At 49.7% G+C, this 21380-nt stretch overlaps 7 protein-coding genes across 7 annotated transcripts; 1 reads left to right on the forward strand and 6 right to left on the reverse strand.

Annotated features, from left to right (window-relative positions):
• Window positions 1–4987: 4987 nt before the first annotated feature.
• On the reverse strand, window positions 4988–5501 carry N7506_007385 (uncharacterized protein; the record flags this gene model as incomplete). Its single annotated transcript, XM_056956678.1, has 3 exons — window positions 4988–5116; window positions 5172–5369; window positions 5424–5501. 3 exons carry the CDS (start codon window positions 5499–5501, stop codon window positions 4988–4990), a joined length of 405 nt encoding a protein of 134 aa, XP_056811012.1.
• A 458-nt stretch (window positions 5502–5959) lies between these two features.
• Window positions 5960–6490, reverse strand: N7506_007386 (uncharacterized protein; the record flags this gene model as incomplete). The annotated part of the gene is made up of 3 exons (XM_056956679.1): window positions 5960–6070; window positions 6134–6343; window positions 6401–6490. 3 exons carry the CDS (start codon window positions 6488–6490, stop codon window positions 5960–5962), a joined length of 411 nt encoding a protein of 136 aa, XP_056811013.1.
• Window positions 6491–9435: 2945 nt separating this feature from the next.
• N7506_007387 (uncharacterized protein) lies at window positions 9436–9977 on the reverse strand (the record flags this gene model as incomplete). The annotated part of the gene is made up of 2 exons (XM_056956680.1): window positions 9436–9729; window positions 9783–9977. The coding sequence occupies 2 exons, from the start codon at window positions 9975–9977 to the stop codon at window positions 9436–9438; spliced, it is 489 nt and encodes a 162-aa protein (XP_056811014.1).
• A 2924-nt stretch (window positions 9978–12901) lies between these two features.
• On the reverse strand, window positions 12902–13273 carry N7506_007388 (uncharacterized protein; the record flags this gene model as incomplete). Its single annotated transcript, XM_056956681.1, has 2 exons — window positions 12902–13099; window positions 13151–13273. 2 exons carry the CDS (start codon window positions 13271–13273, stop codon window positions 12902–12904), a joined length of 321 nt encoding a protein of 106 aa, XP_056811015.1.
• An 858-nt stretch (window positions 13274–14131) lies between these two features.
• N7506_007389 (uncharacterized protein) lies at window positions 14132–15232 on the forward strand (the record flags this gene model as incomplete). Its single annotated transcript, XM_056956682.1, has 1 exon — window positions 14132–15232. One exon carries the CDS (start codon window positions 14132–14134, stop codon window positions 15230–15232), a length of 1101 nt encoding a protein of 366 aa, XP_056811016.1.
• Window positions 15233–15788: 556 nt separating this feature from the next.
• On the reverse strand, window positions 15789–16916 carry N7506_007390 (uncharacterized protein; the record flags this gene model as incomplete). Its single annotated transcript, XM_056956683.1, has 1 exon — window positions 15789–16916. The coding sequence occupies one exon, from the start codon at window positions 16914–16916 to the stop codon at window positions 15789–15791; it is 1128 nt and encodes a 375-aa protein (XP_056811017.1).
• Window positions 16917–18535: 1619 nt separating this feature from the next.
• Window positions 18536–20831, reverse strand: N7506_007391 (putative Patatin family phospholipase; the record flags this gene model as incomplete). The annotated part of the gene is made up of 3 exons (XM_056956684.1): window positions 18536–19658; window positions 19711–20555; window positions 20607–20831. 3 exons carry the CDS (start codon window positions 20829–20831, stop codon window positions 18536–18538), a joined length of 2193 nt encoding a protein of 730 aa, XP_056811018.1.
• Window positions 20832–21380: the final 549 nt, after the last annotated feature.

Below are 21380 nucleotides of genomic sequence, written 5' to 3' on the forward strand. Positions count from 1 at the left end.
TTCCAGTTATGCAGGGCGACATACATATTGTTTCAGAAAGGCCGTGTTTACGACTTTGTACTCCGTACTCCGTATAACGCCGATGGATTGAAAACTGTGGTGGATATCATAAGATGCATGAATATGCCTGGCTCTATCATGAAATTGAAGCCATTCAAATCAGCCGTGCTCAACTTGCATAGATACAGGCGTTGAGGCCATATTTTGACTTGCCGACCGCGCGGATCATCATTCTGGGCAATTCTGAAGCTATACAGATTTATCTTGAAGGCCGATTCGACTTCGATGTTGGCAGGCAGAATGGGTAGGAAGCTTCAGTGGTACATTGGCGACGTTGGATTCAATAGCATCGATACAGTGATACAACTACGCAGGGTCTACCTAAAAATAGGGATAAAGCGGGGATGAAAGTAATGTTGGAAGACTACAATAATAAGAAAGCAAAGAATGGAGAGATGATGACCATTGAGATCTCTATCTCAGGAAATACGTAGCGCTCTTGGTAACTAGGAAAAAACAATAGTACATTGATCACTATGGCGGATGTAATGGTAATTCAGGTATCATTGATTATCCAACATAGTTCTCAACCCTTGGCCACTTTCCGGAGTAACTACAACTTCGTACTCCGTACGGTGTACATGCCAGCTCAGCTCAGCCTACGGAGTAGAAATGTATCAGATTTGTTGCTGTAGACAACAGTAGCCAATAGGAGAAGTGCCTTGCCGCCGAGGGGTGACGCAGCGCGATGGGATCTGCAGTTGGCTTCCGCTTGACAGGGTTCATTGTTCCATAATTAGCTTGCATGATGACCACTTTGGGTGTTCTAAATAGAGACTAATTAACTTGCATTAGCTTTCTTTACTTCGAAGTTTGAAGTTCAGTATTTATTTGTGTTTGGTCAATTGGCAACTACTGAATATTATCTGCGCTCCTGAATTTACTCATGAGCCTTGTCTTGTTCCCAGTTTCGTCCGATATCTCACTAGATGTATACTATACCGTTGAAACGGAGTAATTGAGGAGAAATAAATTGCTCCCTGGGGCTTAAAATGCGAGTCAGTGTGTTGGTTCGAAGATCATCGATGGACCCTCGAGTACGGAGTATCGGAGCTAATTGTTGATAAATTTAGCAATTGTGACCCACGAACATGGATTATGGTGGGTTGATGGGCCCAAGAAGCACCGTAATTCTGCCTCGTTGTCCCAAACAAAGAGATGGCTATCACTGTAAGCGCCCACAACACAACAAAAGTACATTATCTCCATGAGGGTCTCACCGATGTTTTGTATGGCATTAATCAAAAGTTTATAGAATTTGATGTTCATCACATCGCATTTGTAGCAGAACTGGACACGACTCGACAGGTCGCCCATACAAAGGAACCTTGGGAGGGGCGGGGGTGGGACCGCGCCGGGTAAACGCCGGAAGCCCGGGCCGTCAGGGTCCAACGGGTCTTCGTGATACCCCAAACTTGGAATACGCGCAAAGACCCTTGTTGCGAGCTCTCCACCAACAGTCCAAGGCATGAATTTTTTGTTTGGAGTTAAGACTTCATTCCGAGCACACCGATATGTTGGGCTTCGAGAGCCCGTGCTTCTTGCATTGAGTGCGCGCATATGCGCTCGGTTCCGCTGTGCGCATGGTTAGGTTCGACGGTAGAGTTGGTATGACGTTAGGGTTGGAGAATTGCGTTTATTTTGAAACATCGAGGTGCGAACCCCTGGGATGAACCGAATGTAGGAGTCCATTCTAGTCTCTATACCAGCGCCCGGCGGCAAGTGATCGAGGCATGGCTGGGATTCGATTTGACGTGGATTTTAGAGGCGTTGTTTCACCATCGGACGTCTGAGGTATAGCGCCGGTCTGCTAGGCTGCTTTAGGGAAATGACGAATGTACTGCTCGATCACAAGACAACTGCGCAGATTGAAGTGTCAGTGGCCGACGCAATATTGTTGTTTTCTTTTATCTAGGAGGCCACACCCAGCTGGGAAATCCAGGGGATGAAGCCGGATCGTGACCTCAGCCCCAAGGTAATAAATAATGACTGCATATGTTGGAAAGAAGTGTCTCAAAGCGAGAAAAAGGAAAAAAGAACAAAAGAGCAAATGGGGAGTCGAACCGGAGACAAAAATATTCCACCGTCGAGAGTCGTGAACCCGACGGGCATATATTTTGTGAATAATGCCGCGAGGCAGGCCAGTCCAGCTGATGCGGGTTTGTACCGCACCGCTAGGCCATCCCACCTCTGACAATATACCTATACCCTGACTGGCCTTTTGACCTTGCTTGCTTGCCTAATTAGGAAGCTCTCTAGGCCCGAGGCCACTTCCATGCATGATTCGAGACAGGTCTTGGAGGTTTTGAGGGACAATGGAGATGTGTTCCTACAGTTGCTCGCCTAGCATGGCATTTGTCTTCCCCTGGCTGACTCTATACGGGGTTTCCATTTTCAAATTAGAAGCTAAGCAATCGTCCGCTTCTCCAAACGTGAGGTGCTCTTCTATCTCCTCGTGGATAAGATGAAGGGTTGAGGGCCTATGTAGTGGTCTTTGTAGCAGTGTTGATTGTATTCTGGATAGACGAGACAGTGAAATTGTGGATTATGGGTATGAATCATCATTTCTGTACTATCGAGGGTGGACCTATGTCTGAGAATACTAAGCATCTGAGACCCAGAGCTGGCCCTGAAGGCTTCAACTCAATATTGTAGTCAAATAGCAGGTATATGGGCTTCTCCGTTGTGTGCAATCCGGCTTTTGGGACACTTCGGTGCCGCTCTAATGTGTATGTACGCATCTCAGCATATCGCCCTGGAAGCAAAGGGTATGGGGATATATATACCTTGTTGTATTATAGCACATTGTAGCGTATCGCATCTCGTCGTATCACATCTCGTCTCGTCGTATTGCATCGTGTCGCATCGTAGTCCATCTTGTTTTGAAGAGGGGTACAGTGGTAAAGCATATCGTATTGTAGCAGGCTTTATACAGATAACTTGAACCGCTCTGAAATAGGTCATATCCTGTGTAGCCGTGTCGGAGGTGTAGCGTTTTGAATGCGTATTTCTGTTATGAAGTGGATATCAATCACTAAAACGGCCCCTTGGTCTTGATCAGCGTTCTGGCTTTTGACTTTCAAAACGTCATCCCGCACCTTCCCAGCAAAGCAACGCTATAAGAGAAGTCTCGATCTCCCATCTTCTCCATCGCTCACAATCTCAACTCCCCCGACGTGGAGGAGGAACCTTGTCGGTTTGCTTTCAAGCATTCCCTCTCTCAGGTATCATGAGAACACTCAAACACATTGCGGCGCAATAAGTCACAAGGCGAATTCAACGGTGTCTGTGAAAGAAAGCAAACTCATTTGCTCAACTCGCATTCGATAAACCAAGGCACGTTTGTCGTGCACGGTACTGGGCCTTGATAAGATGGATTAGCTGGCGGGCCAAGAAGAAGTGAAATCCAGTCACAACCCAAAGCTAAAACGTCCCCAACGTCCGCACTTACCACACGTCAACAATATCCTCAATCTGCGCGGCGCTGGTGAAGCTCTGACACAAGTGAGCGCGTGAATCATTGCAGTCCAAGACCTTTGTCAAAGATCTCACGGAGATGGGAACATAGTCACGGCTCAACAATCGACGGATGACCACCGAGCTCAGAACAACCCCATGCCAGTCCGCGTCTTTTCTGACAGACCAGGAAAGCGATCTATGTCAGTATTTTGCCGAGACCATGAACTGCGTGATTATTGGTCTGCGACAGAATCAAAGGCGATAGCGCATAATGGAGCCATATAACTGAATCTCTGAGCCTTCAGTGTGGGCTTCCATCTCACAGTCACGGTCATCCGGACTGAGAGCATTCACGTATACGCTCTGTGGGGCTTGAACGACAGCACTTTGGGACCAAGCAAAGACGAGCGGTGTTGTAAATACTGTCACTTTCTTCAGATATTCACGGGGACGCAATGTAATCAACGATGCGGGTATTCAGGTGCTGAAACTGCAGTCCTGTTGCTGTTATGGACATCGATTCAGAGCGATATTTTATCTTGGAGTCTCATCAATGAGAATGGCTCTCTCGCTTCCGGTCGGCCGTGATCACTGTTTCTGCAAAAAAGCCCCAGGGAGCACAGAACGGTGATCTATGTCCGGAGGAAAGGTTATGAGCGAATCCATCCGCATTTTCCGAGTTGTCCGCGCTCTTGACGTGGAGGCTTGTGCGGTAAACGCGGCAGCCGACTTCTTGCATCGAATAATCATGTCCGCGTGTGATGATGCTAAATTGCCTGTCAATTAGCGCGAGCTTGAGATGAGTAGGTGCGAGGAATCCTGCGGAGGTGGCCAGGCTCAGCAGCACCAGCGTTGGAGTGAAGAGCTGTGACCTGTACTTGCGCGTTTTCTGCTGTCCAGACACTTCTCTGAAGGCAAATCGAAGCTGAGAGGCGCGAGGAGTCTTATTTCAGTGTGGAGTCCCAGAAGCAAAGTTCGAAAAATGACTGCAGAAGAGTTAAGAAGATGCAGCAAAGGATATGGTGTGTCATGGATACGGGTACAACGTAAAAGGTGAGCATTTCTTGTCCGGGTTACTATACAGTTTACAAAAGTCTTTACCGCATATTAATTAACAGATGGACAGAAAGGCTTCCTGATAGTCCTCTAAAGCCGACAGGACTTTGGATCGCGAGCCATTCTTACAGAAGCCTCATCGCCCTACATAGCTACGATACTACAAGGCGATATCAATTTTTTGAAATTGATTAATGTAGCTAGGAGCTGGCTTTGTCGTAAATTCCAGGACCGCCTTTGCATTCAACCATTTGGGGCACCATCTCCTCCTTCAATGTGTTCCTAGGCCATCTTTTCGGCGGGCCTTTCCCTTCCCCTGTTGTGGGCCACCGGGGGATCCTTGCCAGGAGAGCAGATCGGGGCTCTCACTCTTCGGTTTCGGTGTCCGTCTCTGAGATGCACCGTCCGTTGTTCAAATCTCCATTTCAGAGTCGGTATCCTCGGCAAGAGCTGCCAAGATGGCCGCCTTGAGGCGATTGAACTTCATTCTGGCGGCCGGCTGATTGATGCCGAGGCCGCCGGCGATGGCCTTGAAGTCTGGCTGTTGTGTTTCAATATGTCAGTAAGGACCATGGATTAGGGCTGTTGTGACTAACCCGTCCCTCTGCCAGGTCTAGCGCCATGAACAGGTAGATGTAGTTCCCATCGACTGGGACATTTGCACCGCCAGAGAACGCCTTGGTGATGGCACCTTCTTCAATGGCGGCATGGATCTGGTCCTTAAGGGCTGTGTATCTTGCTGTTTCAGCCGCCGGGCTGGTACCGTTGATGCGAGCCATAGTTCGGAAGTCCGGCTATAGAAAGTGAAGTCAGTACCTAGGTCTAGGATCATGTTGGCGTGTACTCACCGTCAGTGGTGTCAGCTCAATGCACTGGAGTAGGTAGACGACGTTATCGTCGATCTTTGGCTCGGGCGAGGACGTCATTGCTGCGGCTCGTGTTTGTGAGAGCTTGGTGAACGACGAGTGAGGGCCGGGAGAGGAACTCGTAATGAAGAGATGAAGACACGGATAACAAGATATGAATGATAATCCAAGGCCAGACTGATGTCAAGCTGAGAGAGATGAAAGGGAGAAGTAAATGGTAGAGGTGAGAAGTGAGTCAAATCTCCGGCATGGGTGTGGTAGATGGAACTGAGTGTGTGCCCCCCAAAGCCTGGCACCAATTGAGCTCAGCAAGCTCCACAAACAGAGCGCAAATAACCTAGAAATTGTGAGATAAGTGACCAACTTCTCGGCGCCAAGACCAAGAGTGAGCGCTGCATAGACAACAACTTGTTATAGGAGACACAACATGTGAACGATTGATCTTTCATTCCACTAACAACTCATCCGGAAATGTATTGGCATGCTGGTCCCATTCCTTGTTCCTCGTCTGAATCCTCTCAATTTCCATCGAGGGCTGCATGGATTTCCTGTTTCAGGCGTGAGAATTTCTTCTCTACCGCAGTCTGAAGGATTTTCATTTCCAGGGCCACAATATCGAAGCGCGGTGGCTGTCAAAGACCGAAAGAGAGAAGGTTAGCGGGTATCATATCAAGGTGGTTTTATAAACCTACCCTGGCTGGCTCGGTTGGCAAACGACATTCAATGGCCGTTAGCAGGCGAACGTAGTGCTTGTTAACTGGAACATTCTGGCCACTGTGAGGGGCTCTTGTGATTGTCCCAGCCTTTTCAGCCTCAAATGCCATGGCTCCGAGCTTTTTAATTGCACGAGCCTCTGAGCGGTGCGTTGTTCCATTGTCATAGGCAATTTGGTGGAAGTCGGACTATGAGGTACTGAGTCAGTACATTGGGGTCGCTTCACGGCATAGCTCCAAACTTACCAGTATGTTGCTGAAGAAATAGATGCGACAGAGAAAGAGAACATTCTCATCAATTGCGCCAGGTACGCTTGCATTCAGAATCCTAGGCATGTTGTATGTTGATGAGTGTTTTGTGGGATGAATTTTGTGTGCGGACAGATGTGGATGTAAGGCTGAGATTTCAAACAAGAAGGATTTTGACTGAGAACGAGCACGAGACCTTCACACAAGAGGAAATAGGGCTAAGTATCAGCGTGGAAAGCAGCCAATTAGCGTGATCATCCTACCATCGGCTGACACGGAAATTTGCAGAAATTCAGATGGTTACAGTGACTACAGGCCTGATCTACTTGGAAAAGCAAGGAAATCTCGTGAAAACAGTAGATTGAGACCGCCATTACAAAAATGCCAACCGAAGCAAAGACAGAAGCATAAGAGAGAGAGCTATCTAGCTTGTGCTGTCATCTGAGCTCCCAAAAGCAGTGTCGACCGTTGTCACACTGTAGATTTGCTGTCGCAGGCGAGTAAACCGCATTCTTGCAGCATCTCTGCTGATGCCGTGTACGAGGCCCAAGGAGTCTATGTCCGGCTGGAAGTGCTTGATTAGTATGATTCTTCCATAGCCTCCCCTATGTACTGACCTCAATCCCAGACATTTCAATCAGCTGAAGCAGGAAAATGTGGCTCATGTCAATTTCCCCTTTGGGGCCGAGGCTTCTCCCAGCCTCAGCTTCTATGTGTACTGACTGTTGTAGTCTATGGTACAGGTTTTTGAGATGGTCAACTGTGCTGCCTATGACGGCAGCGCAAAACTGGAAGTCGGGCTAGAGCGGGAACGCGATCAGTTTGGTCTGTACATTCGTCAAAACGTACTAACCTCGATATCCGAGCTGTCTAGGATTTCAAGAAGAAGTCCATGGTTCACATCAAGTAAGGCCTGTGGGGCTGCTTGCTGGTGTCCAGCTCGAGGCATGGCTCGCTTGATGGACATAATCATGCCAGTCGATCAAGGGTGAATGGATTGATAAAAGCCGCACTGGAGAAGTGAGAAGAGAAATCAGATAGAGAAGGAGAGAGACAGAGAGCAACAACTGATATCATTGCATATTTTGGACGTAAAGGGCTCCGAACACCGGGGGAATGTCGTTCAAGCCAAAATTCTCACTTTGATGGATACTTTAATGTTCTGTAACATGACCCTAGCCATGGAACATAGATAAAGCGTTGCACTGTCTCACTGAGTGCGAATGAGCCGCCTTCATATGTTTATATTTCGAGATTCCATGAGATGGTCTTCAGGAGGGATATCAAACCTTGGGCATAAGGATTGAACTCATAGTGTAAGCCATGCTCCCAATTTTCTTGTCCGAGGGAATTGCTGTAGCGATCGCTACTCGATCCACCGTATCGACCCTCTTTCGTACTGTGTGGTCGCTGAGTCGAACGAAAGCCCGAGAGCCCTGCTGGCAGCGGTAGGTAATTTGCGAATCCGTTTCTGTCCCTATTTGATCAATGCATGCACTATTAGTGCTGAGACTTCTTGAGCCTCATCAAAAATTCATATTTCCAAGGTCGTCCTAGGCGTTGCGAGATGTGGGACCATCTGCGCTGGGAGAGGCTTAGCGCCCGTCGCTAGCGTATCACGTGGTGTACCTTATTTTGTCCACAGGCGTTCTGCCGAGCTTCCCACAATTTGGACCAATGCTGAGACTTCGAAGATATCATTCTTCCAAGCTTTTCGTTGGCCTCAGCCGACCACAGGGCGAAATTTGCGGGATGCCGGGTGACACGGTCTGAGAACGGCTTAGCGCCCGTCGCTAGCGGCATCACGTGGTGTACCTTATTTTGTCGACAAGTGGTCCGTCCATTTGGTCGCCTTTCGGTACACCGAGCTTCAATGGCACAAACAATCTCTGTGGGTCGGTTCACACACAGTTCATCAACGAATTTTGTCCCTTCACGCCTTGAAAAGCCCCAGTAAACCCCAGGTAAATCCTCGTTAGAACGATGAGGGGCGGAACGTGTCACCTCAAGGCTGTAAGGCTTTGTGGTAGCATTCGGTTGTATTCGCGCGTGATCAGTGATTTTTCAAGGCTTTCGGAACGATGCGGGACTGTAACTGTTGTTTTAGTTATCAGAACTGTGTTGTTTGTATGGTGAGACCAATGGCTTTTGTTCCTACCATGTGCAAGTCCCTTTGTCCAAAATGTGGCGCTGCATCCACCTCTGTACATCGGTAAGCAAAGGATTTTGGATGGTGGAATGCTCGAATCGAACCCAGGAACTGTTCGTTTTCTAGAACTGCTGTTGGTGGAAAGGACCTCATACCCACCAGGATCACCAGGAGCACTGCCTTCCCGATATACCAATGACAAGGAAATGAGGGACCTGAGTCGATGTGTCTTTCTTTTGATCCGAATTTGTGATCTGTGCAAGTCGCTCTTGTGGTGCTTTTCACTTGCGTGGCGGTTTGTGGGAGTTTTTGATGACGCACTGTGACCACATACACAAGCATCCAGGGATATAAGCGACGCATGGCGTGTTTTGGGCGCAAGGTTCACTTGGTCCTCTCAATCTTAACTGAGGATCTCGTATTGGAGGGAAGCATTGTTTGAAAGGAATGTTTGAAAGGAATAACAGTCGGCACACTCGCCGTCCCAGTTCATTCAAAGAAATGTGGATGATGGATCCTAATATCCCAATTCAAGAGGAACTGACACAATCCTCTTTTGTTGATAATGGAGCTGCAGGCTCATAGTGGGTCTGGTATTCCCAGAAGACTACACCGAGAATCAGCCCAAGAACATGCTTTGAAAGTACTTTCCGGGCAGTGTAACCTCTTGTTTGTGTAGGGAAAAATTACTCACAATCTTAGAATCAGAATCGCCTACTCATACACAGCTTAATCAACCTTCATACAAGCACAGTCTTAAGATCAATTTCTGCATTAATGAACCATTGTTATCATGTACTGGAACAAATCACGAGCCAGCGATAAATCGCCATACACGAGGAAGAGAGCACCCGATAACGGAGAAGTAACGGTCAACTGACAGTCAAATCCCCCAGTAGGACACGGTTACGCCTTCAGCAGTAGTAACGGAATACAGATGCTCAGCAGCGACGACAATGTACGAGGGATCGCTGTCCTCGTTGTCCTCGGCAACGGCGGTCACCTCGGCCTCCTTGCCTTTGTCGGCCTCTTTGCCTTTGTCGGCCTCCTCGGCTTTTTCCTCGGCTTTGATTCCCGCAGGAATGCTGCCTTGAGTCTTGGGCAGAAGACGTCTAACGCGCTTTCGGACAACAGAAACTTCGAGATCAAGCAAGGCTGCCAGGGAGTTGTAGTCAATCTAGCAATACAGAATATGTTAGAAAGCCACAGCAATCTGGAAGGTAGACTCACCTCGTCGCCAGGCATGGAAATGATATGATACAGCAATCTCATATCTTCGTCGGAGAGGCCAGAGGCGCTGGTTGCTGGGCCAGGCTCGGGTGCGTTGGACGGACCGGCGCTGGGTGCGGGGGCCTCTGCGGGCCGAGCTCTTTTGGCACGCTTGGCACGCTTGGCCTTGGGGCCGGTAGGCTTGTTACGAACCATATTTCTCCTGCAGGGATAGATTGTTAAACGAATTGAGGCAAATTGTGGGGAATTGGGGAATTCATACAATGAACGTTGTGGTAAAAATGCAGTAAAAGCAGTGGAATCGGTGGGAAGAGGAAGAACGAAGAGGAAAACGCTGGGAATCGAGAGGATCCAAGTTCTATGCTACTTCTGGGAGAATTGGGCCAGGGAACTGATCACGCTCCTGTCGCGGTCTAGGTGCGCACCCCCAAGCAAACTACTCAAATTGCTGAAGCCACTGGCTAATTCGGCTCGATTTTAGTACATGTTCTGTAATCAAACGATATCATTGGAACTGAAGGTTCTATATCAAAAGCTGTAGACCAATTGACATGTTGGATGAACGATACACCACGCAGCAAGCAATTCAACCGCTTTGATCCACTTTGATCTGTTTTCAGGTAATTGCAAGGACAAGGTTCGTTAGACCAAGTATGGCAACAGCAAGGCGCCGGCATATAAGACCCTTCTACCTTGAAAAAATGTATTTTGATCAATATAGAGACCAGTGGGTGTTCTCAAGCTGCTCAGGTGTAGGTTTTGCCTTTGTATGAGCTTGCTCTGTCGTCCTGGGCAGAAAGGCCTCAAGAGCATAATCGAATCTTTGGCAATTGATTGACTGGATCAGTCAATTTGTGTGCGAAGGATCGATTCGACTTCCTTGAATCCCAATGTGTTCATATCAATCCCTGCAGTGTTTGCTTAGGGCCTGTATGTTTGCTGTGCGATGTGTTGAAAGCGTTCATGTTTCTCTGTGCAATAAGACTGCTTCAATGTTTGGAGAAATGTTAGCATATCTGGCTGTTCAAAAGACCACACCACTTTCACCTGGTTTTCGATCCACGAACAGCTAGGTGCGGATAAAGCTAGTACGAATACGAGCCCGATCATCAAAACCACAACTGCAGAGCCTCATTCCACTGTTGCTGCAAAGCGATATCCAACACCACCCCAGCTGAGACCCCGAACCCGAACCCGAAGTATGAGATCAAACCCGAACCCGAGTCCTCCAACCTTCGAACCTTCGAACAACCCAGTTCCGCGTCTGCCGCTTGCGAACGCGGCACTTGCAGGAGCTACGGCGCGCAGCAGCTGGTCTGCGCCGAACCTTTCCCAAGGAGAAGCCTTTCGAATTGCAAGTCTTATTAGATGACATTGGTCCCGTTCTTTGTCAGGTTGTAGCGCGGTGTATCGCATCGTATCGCATCGTGTTGTAAACGAGAGGTATGGAGGTAGAGTAGATTGCATTGTAGCGCATTGTAGCGTAATACATCACATTGCCAGGTATCGTAGCGCATCGTATTCTAGACAAGGGTCATAGAAGTATGGTATATCGTATCATAGCGTATTGCGGCACATCATATCGTGAACGAGGGGTATAGGATCAGTGGTATCGAGTATAGCCCATTGGCTTGCCTTCTTAGTTTGTGCGCACGTTCGTTCGTTCGTTCGCTCGTTCGTTCGTTGCATGGTTATCGTCGCAGTAAAGGCCCTAGCAGAACAACAGTCAGTAACTGAGCATCGCTGTATGTATCATCCCATCCTCGCTATCATTAGATTGGATGATTTGGACTCAATGGTTCTGTCTGATTGCTGGTCCTTCTTGACCACCTGCTATGAAAAAACAGCGACAGCTTCCAGCATACCAGTCGGCGCAGTAGACGGTATTTGATCGTTTTCAGGCCAATTGTCGCCAATTCCTTGTTGCTAAAGGAACAATATCGTTCATCACAGAGGCGGTGCCCCTGGTGCTTTTCCATTGGTCTTCCACATGTTCGCAATCTCTGTAGACACTGCTCGACGAGTAAGCTTTGTGCCGACCATAATGCGTACGGTTCCGCATATAAATGGGGCCTCAATTGCTGCTAGATCAAGCGACTTTGGCAAGGACTTGCCTACGGTCGCTGTCTCTGAGCAACAAGAGTCTAGGCACCGCTTGCGCCTGCGACAGCCCGACCAATCGTTTGAAATCGAAACTCTAGCACCCGCTAGATGTAAGCACCAGTTGTAAGCAGCTAGAATATCCATTGATCAGTGGCCGTGTGGTCAGAAACGTATCGCGGATTGGGTCCCAGGTCCCAGTGGCAGTGGCCGGCTTCCACAAGCATTTTCTTTGGATAATCCTGACAATACTCAAGTGTTCTTGTTGCTCCCAGGCGTCTCTTGCCTTTCATGATCGAGGATTCGGTGGGGACTCGGTGCAGAGGAATAGAAAGGCTGTAATCTGTTAACCGACGTTTGACCGAATCCATCCCAATACGAACCCGAACCCGAATGCGAAGTATAGACCATCGTCCTAGACAATTTGGATAGTCCATAATGTTAGCTCATCTGAGTCATACCATCTCTCAGTGGCTTTAAAGGCCGTTGGATCATTGATTGTGCTGCGATCTCGGTCGTCTGGTGGTCAAGAAGATTCTGTCTGTGGGAGAATGGACACAGCCAGCGAGCAGGTAACGTGAAGACGTGTTTTGGGAAGAGCCTTGCAGCCGAACAGCGGCTGTTTCCTCTGGTGATTTTCATCGCAACTGAGTGCTCATCTGTTGGAAAATGGATGGATTGAAGGAGTAAGATCCCGCGTCAAGACGACAAACGGCTTTGTGCTACTAACGGGCGTTTGGATTGCTGGCCAATGCTACAAAAGCATCGTACGTCCCCAGGATCATTATTCTACAGAGGAAATTTAGGATTTTTCAGCCAATTGATTGATATTCATTGGGATTTGGCCTCAAAAAATCCCGTATCTGTCTGGCTTTGAGGAAATTCTGTCTGTCAAGATCGAAACCCGAAATTCACCATCGATCTTGGAAAAATGATTATGAGCGAGCCATTGTAACAACGAAGGCAACTTTGTTGGTCAGGTAGAGGCAACCTGTTACGACCGAGCAAGCTGCTGCCAACTAGTAGAAGTTGGGGCCATCGCCTATGTCGTTGTCATCGTCGTTACGCTGTCCCTCCGCGTTCTCGCAAGACTTGCGGTAAGCCTTCTCAGCGCGAGTGGCCATAAACACCAGATCCTTCTTGCACTCTTCTGTCAGCTTGCCATAGCGGAGCTTCATCCGAAGGTGATCGACGACACCCTGGTATGTAGTGCTCATCTATACAAGATCAGTATCTTCGTCAATTGGATCAATGCACCATAAACATACAGGTCCCTTGCAGGAGGCCTCGGGATTCAATTCTTCCGGCTTGTGGTCTGCCTCAGGGCTCTCGGGCTTTGCAGGGGGCGCAGGAGGAGCGCATTGCTCGGGATTGTCGTTCTTGTCACACATGATGATGAAGCGGATGGTTATTTTGAGATTGGATTTGCTGTTGCAAATATTTGTGGGTAGATGGAGAGGTTACGTTGCGCAAGAGTGGGCGGATCTATCTTATACTGTATTAACGCTTAGTCGTCGTAGTGACCTGGTGAGTCGTTCCCACGCCTTCTATACTTCTGGGGGCTCCAAGTCGACACAGGATTGTTCAGAATCCAGCGTAATTGCCTAGTAATTTGGTTTCCATTGTTGCGGGAGGTTCTGTATGTGTGTGAGACTATTAATTACAGCTGATATAGTGCTATGCTGCTCAAATAGTGCAGGAATGTTGGTAATTTGGTGACGAGACAACAGGTAGTGCTTTCACGCACTTCTTCGAGGTAATAACGTACTCTGTGGAACTGGACGATACATTAAATCTGGACTCATTTGAAAACAGACCTATTAAGATGCCCTATACCAATTATCTATTTAATCTGTTCATTGTTCAACAAATGGCGTCGAGTCCAAAAACCGTACTCATAACTCCGAAAATCAATGGTCAGAATAGCTCCCCTGCAACACCCAGCAAAATACCTAAGATTGACCGCAATTTGATTGTATTCTATGAGGCCAACTGCTCTTTATACAAATAAATGAGACCTTTTATCTTGATAACAGATGCAGAAAGGCACAAATGCATGGTGTAAAACGATGCGATGTATAGAATGGGTCCTCTTTGTTTTAGGCAGGGCTGTAGGGCTTCTCTCCCAGGTTCAGACTTCAAGTTTCAGACACAAACATCAACTCAATTCAATCCAAACTCTTTGACATCTTCTTCAACTCCTTTGACATCCATCCTTTATCAAATTCCTTCAAGGCTCAACCGCCAAAATGCATCTCGACCACAAACTACCGTGGAAAGACCTTTCGTCTCATTATGATCTTGTGAAACTGTTCACGCACTCCAATCCCCGTGCAGGCGACCTCATCGCTCGCAATCAACCTGCTCAATCCATTGCCTTGGGAGTTTTCACACGAATTCTCGCCAGCACAATCCGAGAATCCTCCGTCACCGAGAGAGCGAAGTATCCTACCGATTTCCAGGAGACCCAGTCAGCCGAGCAAGATGAACTGTTCTCGGATGATGTGCTTGATTTTCCAGAGGAGATTTTCAAACTTAGGGAGCACAAAATGGGTTCTGTTTACAACAATCCTCTTTCGGAAGATAACCAGCGCATGGGGTACTGGATTCGTCGAGCGGAGGCAAATGGCGAACCATCCGAGCAAGTCCTTCCGGCAGACGGTGAAGATCTGGCAGATGCAGTCAAAATGCTACTTACTGTAGCCTCATGGGCAAGTGGAGACGACGGGGACCATGCCAAGAATCTTGAACAACAGTCGATGACAGCTCTTCTTCGTCTGTCTGGACATCCCGACATTCCTCTCTCAAGCTTGGACTCGCTGTCATACAAGGGTGTTACCAAGGTGGCCGAGCTTGCTCTCCAAATCTATCTCATGATCAATGTTGTTGATACTATCATGACCCCACCTACGACTACAGATGGCACAGTGCTGTGGACCGAGAAGGATGTGACACTGTTCGACATTGATTCGTTTGGATCCTTTGCGCGCGGGGTGCTGAGCGATCACGAGTTCCAAGCTCAGAAAATTCCGCACAGAGTGTTTTGGCAATCGCTGGGTGTGAATGACCTTTGGGTCGATCGTCTTTACTTCCCGAGTGAACCGCATTATGGATCGGGGGGCAATTCTCAAGGTGCCATTCACGAAGGTACTACCGATCCCTTGTCACGTGGAGATGGCGCTTCAGATCTGGCAAGAGAGGCGGTGGAGGATTACATGGACATGTGCTTTGAGCTGATGTTTCGATACGATATGCTGCTGAGAGAGTGGTATGGAGGTGAAAGTGCGGATGAATGGTGGGAGGAGAAGATTCTTCGAGCTCTGAAGAACATGGGACGCATCTGGAATTGATCGATGCATTTGTTGGTACCCAGATGTGCGTTTGATGGTGGCCAACAGTGAGGAGCCATGCTGGTACCAAGATATGTGTTGGACGATGGCCAAGGGTGACAACCTTGGAAGTGATGCGGTGTTTCTAAGTGAGCAACAACTAAGGGCATTCGTCCCATTTGAGACGTCAGATTAAGCTCTGGGAAGTGCCAATGATCCTTTCGTCCGATCCCTGTTCTTTTTCTCGTATTCGTATTCGTGTTCGTATTCGGTCTCTCGTTTGTGCGCTGTTTCGTCTGATGTCTGATGTCTGATGTGGAAACAATGTAAAGACAAAGAGATCAACTCAGTTCAAAATTTCTAACGAGCCCGCGTAGAACATCATGACTAAATACACCATTTCATCAACTAACCAACCAATAACTCATATCAAATTCATTCTAAGGCCATGTACACTTGCAGTCCAAGCCGCGAGACACTTCACAAGTACAAGTCGCCACCCACACCTGCGAGTCAACTCAGAGCAGAGAGGTAGGTTCAAGCCCAGAGGCTCTATTCAACCCAAGACAGAGTTAATCTACTGAGGGGGAAGGGGGAATCCAGTGGGGACACCGCTGGGAGGGGGTCCGGTAGGAGTGGGGAGATCAGTGGGGAGGTTGTGAGGGAAGCCCTCGGGGGTGATTGCGGGGAGCTGGCGCTCACGCTTCTCGAAGGGGAGACCGGTGGGGAGGCCGGTAGGGATCGGGAAGGGCAGGTCGGTGGGCAAACCGGTGGGCAATGAGAATGGCAGGTCTGTAGGGAAGCCAAGATCCTCGTCGCGCTTCACGGGAAGACCGGTGGGTAGGTGGAATGGAAGATCAGTCGGGAGACCGGTTGGGAAAGAGAAGGGAAGATCGCCGATCTGGCGCTTCTCAAAGCCACTGGGGGCGGCGGGGAAGCCTGAGGGAGGAGGGCCGGTTGGAGTAGGCTTGCCTTGTCCACCGTGCTCCCCGAAATGGGGGAGAGGAAGGCCCGTGGGAATGGGGAACGGCAAGTCAGTGGGCAAGCCGGTAGGCAACGAGAAGGGGAGGTCGCTGGGAAGACTGAGGTCCTCCTCGCGCTTTCCGAATGGCAGACCGGTAGGCAGACCAGTGGGAATTGGGAAAGGCAAGTCACTTGGCAAGCCAGTGGGAAGGGAGAATGGTAGGTCGGTAGGGAGACTAAGGTCCTCCTCACGCTTTCCAAATGGCAGACCGGTAGGCAAGCCGGTGGGCAGGTGGAAAGGCAAATCAGTCGGCAAGCCGGTAGGAATCGAGAAGGGTAGGTCTCCTAGCTGACGCTTCTCGTGCTCGGCGTCCGCGAACTCCGAAGGCTTAGGAAGGTTAGGAGGAGCTCCGTGAGGCCCATTGAGGACAGGAAGTCCCGAGGGAGGAGGGCCAGGAGGACCGCTGGGGGTGGCGGTTGGCTCCGCGCGCTTCTCATTTCCACTAGGGGGAGTGATGGTGAAGGGCAGACTGTCGATGCCGCTGAAGACTGGGATAGGGAGGTCGAAGTCGCGCTGCTCGACGGCGCCGGTGGGCTTGGGCGCGTCGGTGGGAGGAGGTCCAGTTGGTGTTGGTGCGCCACTGGGGGGAGGGCCGGGAGGACCCTGAGGAAGGCCCTGGGGAAGGGCGAGGGCACAGCCCATCAAGCCCATAGCGGCGAAGCCAGTGTAGGCGTATCTCATTGTGGCTGGAAAGGGTTGGTTCGAATATGAGAGGTTTGATATAAAGTGATGTTGCTGTATGGGTTTATATACCAAACAGGTCTAACAATCCAGCGGACTCTCCTGGGATCAATGGCGTCTTTATAGCGTGGTGTAAATCATCCAAAGCTTGGATTGCGACCGATGCCGTGATCGACCCATGACTTCAACATCGTGTAGCGTATTGCGGTTCAGAAGGATCAATATCTCGACGGGGCCACGCTTGAAACGGCTGCGGGTCGTCGATCTTAACCAGGTGGATCTTAGGGCCAGGAACGGCGTCAGTTGCTGATCCAGGCACGAGGCGTCGGCAATTGGTGTGGGCTGAGGTATTTTCCCTGGAGCGTGCGAGCCAACACCAACGGTCAGGGAAGAAAAAGTGGTTCTTGGTTCATCGGGGCAAGTATCGACAGTTCGCTTGGGCTGTCGAACGGCCAAAAACAGTTACCCAAACGATAGCGCGCCGATCATCACGTTGGACGGTGAGATTATGGCGGCTGGTCTGGCCGCATCACCTCGGAATGGCGAACGGTACCTGCCCGATCGGGCTTATGCTCCTGGAACGGCGCTGGGGCCGAAATTGAGGTTGTTTTCTTTTTCTTGAAATGTTCATGGCGTGGGTGGCCTCAAAAAAGGGGCCAGAACACATCATCTTGACGTTCCTTTCCTTGGTCTTCATACAATCTTCGTCACAGGGGCTTTTTTCGGGTTTCAGTGTGTTTGCCACAAAGCCAACGGGGTTGATACTCGATCTGTGTCAGGGAAGATGGTACTCCCAGTCCTTCAACTTGGGGAAATGTGGATTCTCCGAGGTGGATTCGGGGCCATTGGGGGAAAAGAGTGACAGAACCGTCGGTTGAGGAAGTGAAGTCCAATAAGGCCCGGCTGATCGGCGGCTGTTCCTCAATTTGGTTCTAGCGCCCAAGAATGGTCCTGCAGATTCGTGCTTTTGGCACTCTGCAGACCTTCGAGAATGCTTCTTTCTTTCTTTGTTAAAACTCAATCACACCATCTGGAACTGTATAGCACTGTGCCTTGTACACAGCATGAACTATTCTGGGCCTTGTTTTCCTCGTGCGGGTTTGAAACGTCGCCATGTCAACTTCTGTGAGATTACTGAAGTTGATCTCATGTCTAATGGACTCCAAGGTTGTCTCCAGCCGGACATTATGACATCAGATTCGCTATCATCTATTCGGCGTGAGCGCCCGGGCAAGCCTTGAAATGAATAAGCGGAATTCCGAGCTCTGGGCCCGCCGGTTAAGCTTCGGCGGGAAACTAAACGTATTCCTGCGCCCTAAAATTGTGACTTATGATCAGTCCACGTTTCAAATGCAACACATGCAATTTCTAAACAGCACAATGTGCTCATGTCTGGTGTATATCGCCTGACGTTAATTGCTAATTGCATAACGCAATCAGGAAACCGAAAATGCCCATATCTAATACCTGTCCTATCCAAACGCCAAATTGAATTCACACCATATGGGTGAGAAACAAATGTACAAATGTTCAAGGCCAACAGTACTGTACAACAGCACGTGGGGGCCAGGTGAGATTGATGCAACTAGCGTAGAGATCTGCTCCGCGCCCAGGCCTTCTTATTGCCGTTTGCGCAAAGAGTCAGGCGAGTTCGGCACCGTCGGTGTCATGCTAAGCAAATGGCGGGAGGACGGGACTACCATATCACGCGCCGGATAAGGCTTAGTAGGGCGAGAAGAGTTGTAGGTCAGCCCAGAGGAGAATGAGGATCGACGGGACCGGGCGGGGCTACGGGGTCCGTGGTGTGAAAGGATCGAGTCTGACGGTGTTCGGTTGCCGACGCGGCGCGGGAGGGTGTATCTGAAGTCTTCATCGCTACTGGAGTCGATGTCGAAGATGGAGTTGTTGAACGTCACTGAAGACGTGCGTCGGTGGGGTCTCGGTCGAGCCAGCTCGAGGGAGTTTTCCAGGGAGACGGTGCTGCGCGCTTTTCGAAGCTCGTTGGACTGATCATGGCTGCGTCGCTTTTCCAATTCGTGGCTGTGGGATCCCCGGCGGCGGCGGTAACGGCCTCGCCCGCTGTCAGCTGAATCGATGGAGTGGCGGGTTTGGCTCGGCAGGCGGAGGTCAACTTGGCTTGGGCTGAAGGCCACCCGGGCCCGCATTTGTTGGACGGCGTTATCGAGGGCCAGCTCGATGGCGCAGTGATTGCGCATGCGGCTGAGTCGGGGCCAGGTTGCTCGCTCGCCACTCAAGCATGCTGACAGCATGAACTCTGTTGTTGGATTTTCCAATAGTCGTGGGAAATTGGAGGAATTCAGTTCAGGGTATATGTTGATGTCGCCGTGATACTTTTGATTCACGATCGAGGCGAACTTGGTCATCGAGGTTGGGAATACACCAAGCTCGGAAAGCACGTTCATTCGGTGCAAGACTTCGTCCTTAGCCAGGTGCGTCATGGTACTCATCCAACGAGGAACGAAGGATGAACCATCATCTACCTCGCTTTGTGGGCCCGTTTCCTTCGGCAGGAATGGTACCACGTGAGGATTGACCTGAGAGACGATGAAGTGGTTGACATTGAACATCTCTGACAACCGAGTCATTGGCAGATCTCCATCCACCGAGCCGTCGATGTACTGTTTGTGGAGATCGTTCCACGGGACAGCTTCTCCTGTCAACGGATCCTTTGCCATTAAAGTATATGGTCTGAACACGAAGGGCACAGAACATGAGACCGCCCTGGGTGATGTTAGAAACGATTCAGATGGATAGGTCCCTAGGGAATACTTACACAGCAGACCAAATCAGTACGTTCGGCGCAGATATGTAATTCAGCAATCGCGGGAGCTCATACATACCAGCACTGGAGACACAGATATTGAGAATTCTGCGAGTGCGGTTATAAGCTTCCTGGAAGGTCATATCCCCTAGCCAATTTCTTATGGTATTCGCCAAGTGCGAGATGTCCAGGAAAGACCCGAACTTCAAGAAACGCGTCATCTTCTGGAAAATGTTCTCCTCCTGGCCTTTCTCGTTGAACACAGCAAAGTCGCCGTGGACATAAGTATCCAAGAGCGCAGGCAGCTCCTCATCCGTGCGTGTGCAAAACACAGCACAAACGATACTCCCAGCGGAGGCCCCGGAAATGATTCTAGGGATCATCCGCGCCTCATATAGAGCTTTCAGAACGCCAATATGGGTCATTCCAAACGTCGCACCGCCGGAGAACAGCAACGCGGTCCTTCCAAAAGCCTGTCTCGCCGCCAGCAGCTGATCAAGAATATACTTCAATTCCAACCCATCGCAGCGATCATGAACACTCAGATCAACCAGCGTCGCAATCGTCTCCAGCGCCGCAGTGATGTACCGATCAATCAGGTCTTTTGTCCCAATATGCGAATGACGATACAACGACGCATTGCTCATCTGCGCCAGGTCCCGACTCAGCGCCGTCCTGACAAGAAACAACATCCGACTCGCGTCGCAACTTATGCGCGCCTCATCCAGTTGTCTCAAACGATCCTGCACCAGCGCCGGATCGTACTCGGTGCACTCGAACGTTCGTTTCCAGGCATTGTGATTCTCGAGTTCATCCAGTTCGCTGGCACAGCTGCGCCATTCTTCGTACGACACGGCCTGTAGTCCGATTTAGAAAACGGTTCGCTCCGGGTAGGTGGGGCCACTTACGTTCTTGATGCGCAGGTACAGGATTTGTTTGCGGTCTTCGACTTCGGCTTTTGCATGCCGTTGCTCTTTTGTTAGGCCATCGCGGTAGGTGTGGAGAGTGTCACCGGCCCAGGTCCAGGAGTCTTTGACGAGGGTGGAGACTGTTGGGATGGAGATTGCTTTGCGAAGTTGGGGTTTGCGGCAGGCTATGGAGTCGCCCAACACCGGCATAGCAGGCTTGTGCATCGATGCGAGCCATTCAGCCGTGTTTAACGGGGTCAGATTAAAATGATGTCAAAATTGTTTCGAGGATACAAATGAGTTGGCGCAGGAAATCCAAAGGAAAGGCGGTAAAGACGTCACGAGGGCTGAAATCTGCCCGATCCCATTCCAAGGTTCTTCCTTGTTTGGGCCGCCCTGGGTTTGCTTCTTTTATTTCTATCTTATTACTTTTTGACTGCACTTGTCCTTGACTATTTACTTCTTCATTGCTCTTTATCGACATTATGGCGCAAGTGTCAGCCTGCATATACCAAGTTCCCCATGATCTTACCCCCACGATCATCTGAACACCCCCAGACGATCTTAGTGGGGAACATTTGCCTCCCCGGCTGATGACTGCCTGATTACGCTGTGTGGTTGCATTTTGTTCTTCACTTCACTAGGGATAGCCAGTAAATTAATTACAATGTCTTCCAATCATTGCACGTTGCACATTGCATTCCCAATGTTACTATGAGCATGGAAATAAATATAGTCCCCAACATCCGAGCCCCTGTCCCCTGGTTCTTCACA

Source organism: Penicillium brevicompactum (assembly GCF_028827555.1).
Source record: "Penicillium brevicompactum strain IBT 35665 chromosome Unknown utg000005l_segment0_segment0, whole genome shotgun sequence".
Taxonomy (NCBI): domain Eukaryota; kingdom Fungi; phylum Ascomycota; class Eurotiomycetes; order Eurotiales; family Aspergillaceae; genus Penicillium; species Penicillium brevicompactum.